This window comes from Propithecus coquereli, unplaced genomic scaffold (genome assembly GCF_000956105.1).
Source record: "Propithecus coquereli isolate 6110/MARCELLA unplaced genomic scaffold, Pcoq_1.0 Scaffold140, whole genome shotgun sequence".
Classification (NCBI taxonomy): Eukaryota; Metazoa; Chordata; class Mammalia; order Primates; family Indriidae; genus Propithecus; species Propithecus coquereli.
In genome coordinates this window covers 252,763-255,216 of record NW_012138303.1, presented here as the reverse complement: position 1 = coordinate 255,216, position 2,454 = coordinate 252,763, and the positions used below count along the sequence as shown (strand labels likewise).

Sequence of the window (2,454 nt, the reverse complement as noted above, 5' to 3'; positions counted from 1 at the left end):
GAAGAAGAGGTAGGCATTCAGAGAGAAGGAAAAATACAAGCAAAAAGTATATCTGGGTAAGCGTAATACAGAAACTGTTAAGAAAGTCAGTACATGCAAGAGATTGAAATGGTTAAAAAAGAAAGAAAAAAGAAAGTCAGAATGGCCAAAATGCTGTTTTTGTGGGGATGTGATAAAAGACGAGTTGTGAAAAAATATTAAGCAATACAATCACAAAGATCTTGGTGAGCCATAAACTATAATTCCATTTCCTACTGATTCTCACATGCCGGTCAACCAAAAATCTACTGCCACACATAGTATACAGAAGGGAGATATAAAGACAACTCTAAGAGATTCATTTATGCAACAAATATTGAAAGAATTATGCTTATATTTGATGCACGTGCAAACTTCTCTACTACGATGTCTGCTGAATGGCAGTACGTTCAGAAACTGAATGATGTCCTGAAATACACAGAATTCTTGGGCCGGAGACTTTAATTATTCCTTCCGCTTTTAAAGTTCCATCTGAAAAGCCACTTCGTTTTCTAGGGGCCCTCATAACTCTTTTACTTCCATCTTATCTCTCACTGGTTTTCACTATGAATGTCTAATCATCAAGTTGGCCAAATGTAAATTCTGTAACACAGACTTTATCTCAACTGTGAATAACCTAAAATCACCAAATTATTACACTTACCTGTGCTCCTGAACTGCCAAAAGTGCTGGAGTATAATGAAGAAATGATAACGGGAAGACCAAACCCACTCTTTACTTTTGTAGCTTTAGATAGCTGTAATGAAGAAGGAACCTGAGAGCTCTAAGAATGGGATGTGGAATCCATGTTTGCTTTTATCACTACTTCTCATCCCTAAGGATCACTAACCTAGACCTATAGGCATATAAAATAGCTTTAGGATGATACACTGGAATTCTAAAATGAGCAACTGAAAGAACTCAGTAGCAACAGGTAAAACATGTCCAGTATTGCAGAAGTAAGAACTAATTTAGGGTATGAGAGCAAGGAAGATTATACATATTAAATAGCAGATACAATCACTCACCTGTCGAATTGACATAGTACAGAGAATATACAGAAAGATGAAGGAACAGTCTGTGGTGTCATCTCCCAGCAGGTTGCGATGAGACAGTCCTTGGATGTAAGAAAGGGGGGTGAAAGGAAGCTTTGCCACCACTCTACCATCAAATCTAAAAAGGAACAAACAAAGAATTGTTATTTTTGGAGGACTGACAAGCTTCTTACTTCCAGAGAAGAATCTGGGACAGAAATAGAACTGTAAGTCTCTTGATCTCTGAAAAACAAAGAAAAGGTGACATGCTAAAAAGAGACATGAACCTGAAGTATAGTGATGTAAGGAAGGCCCTAGATTATTCCCAATCTTTTTCTAAACCAGTGGGTCTCGATTCTTTTGGAATCAGGACTCCCTTTAGACACTACCAAATTATGACGACCCTAAAAAGTTTTTGTTTGTGTAGGTTATAGCTACTGACATTGATATCTGTATTAGAAATGGAAACTGTCTTCAGGCTGTTGCAGTATCATGCATCATGAAGTCTCCGGAAAACTCCACTGAATACTTGTGAGAGAATGAGAGTAAAAAAAGCAAGTAACATCTCAGAATTATTGTAAAAATAGTTTTGATTTCAAGGACTTCCTGAAAGGGTCTCAGAAACTTCCAGAGATCCCCAGACCACAGTTTAAGAGCCACTATTCTAAACCATAACACCAAGAAGATCTTTTCCAAGACCCAAAGATACCTGATACACACATTAAACAGGATGAACATTTCTGAATAGGTATTTATAGAACATATAGTGGTGAATGACTAAAGCAGATTACTAAACTGGATACACAATATTCTGAGATAACTTACTTTTACTTAATAGCTTTTAGGGTTTGGAAGAAATTCCTTTTACTTTTTCTGAAATAGAAAAGAGAAATGTTTCTAAAAGAGAAAAGCATAGGAAAATAGCTAGAAGCAAATACATATCGGTATTTATGTTAAGGTGCTAGGGATATGTGCTTCTTTTATATTTTTCTATGAATAAGCTGTATAATGAGACAACAATGAAACTTATAAAAATCAATGTGATTAAGGATAGTGATACCTATTTAAACTACAACATTAACAAAAAAATGACAGTATCAGCCAAATTACCGTAATAGTCTTTAATTTCAGTTAAAATGGCTAGAAAATCCTCTTTTAGAAAAACACTTGGTATTTACACTGTTTCTGTTGGGGAAGAAAGAAGTAGTAACATATCTTTTTCTTTGGGGAAAAAACCCTAAATATCTAGATCAACTATTGTGTGGTTCTAAAAGGCTCATACAATCATACTCCAAAGAATACAGAATAAATTTGATATTTTCTATATGTATGATTATCTACTTAATACTATACATCCAGCTGCCTTCCTAGTATATATTAAACAGAGAAAGGGCTCAATCAT

The 2,454-nt window shown here is 35.0% G+C and overlaps 1 protein-coding gene across 1 annotated transcript in view; it reads right to left on the bottom strand.

Moving 5' to 3' along the window:
* The window catches only part of TMCO1 (transmembrane and coiled-coil domains 1), a 57,615-nt gene that overhangs the window by 24,625 nt on the left and 30,536 nt on the right, over positions 1-2,454 (bottom strand). The window contains exon 4 of the mRNA XM_012639506.1: positions 1,047-1,245. Coding sequence (XP_012494960.1) covers positions 1,047-1,245 — 199 coding nt within the window. The remainder of the gene's footprint in view (positions 1-1,046; positions 1,246-2,454) is intronic.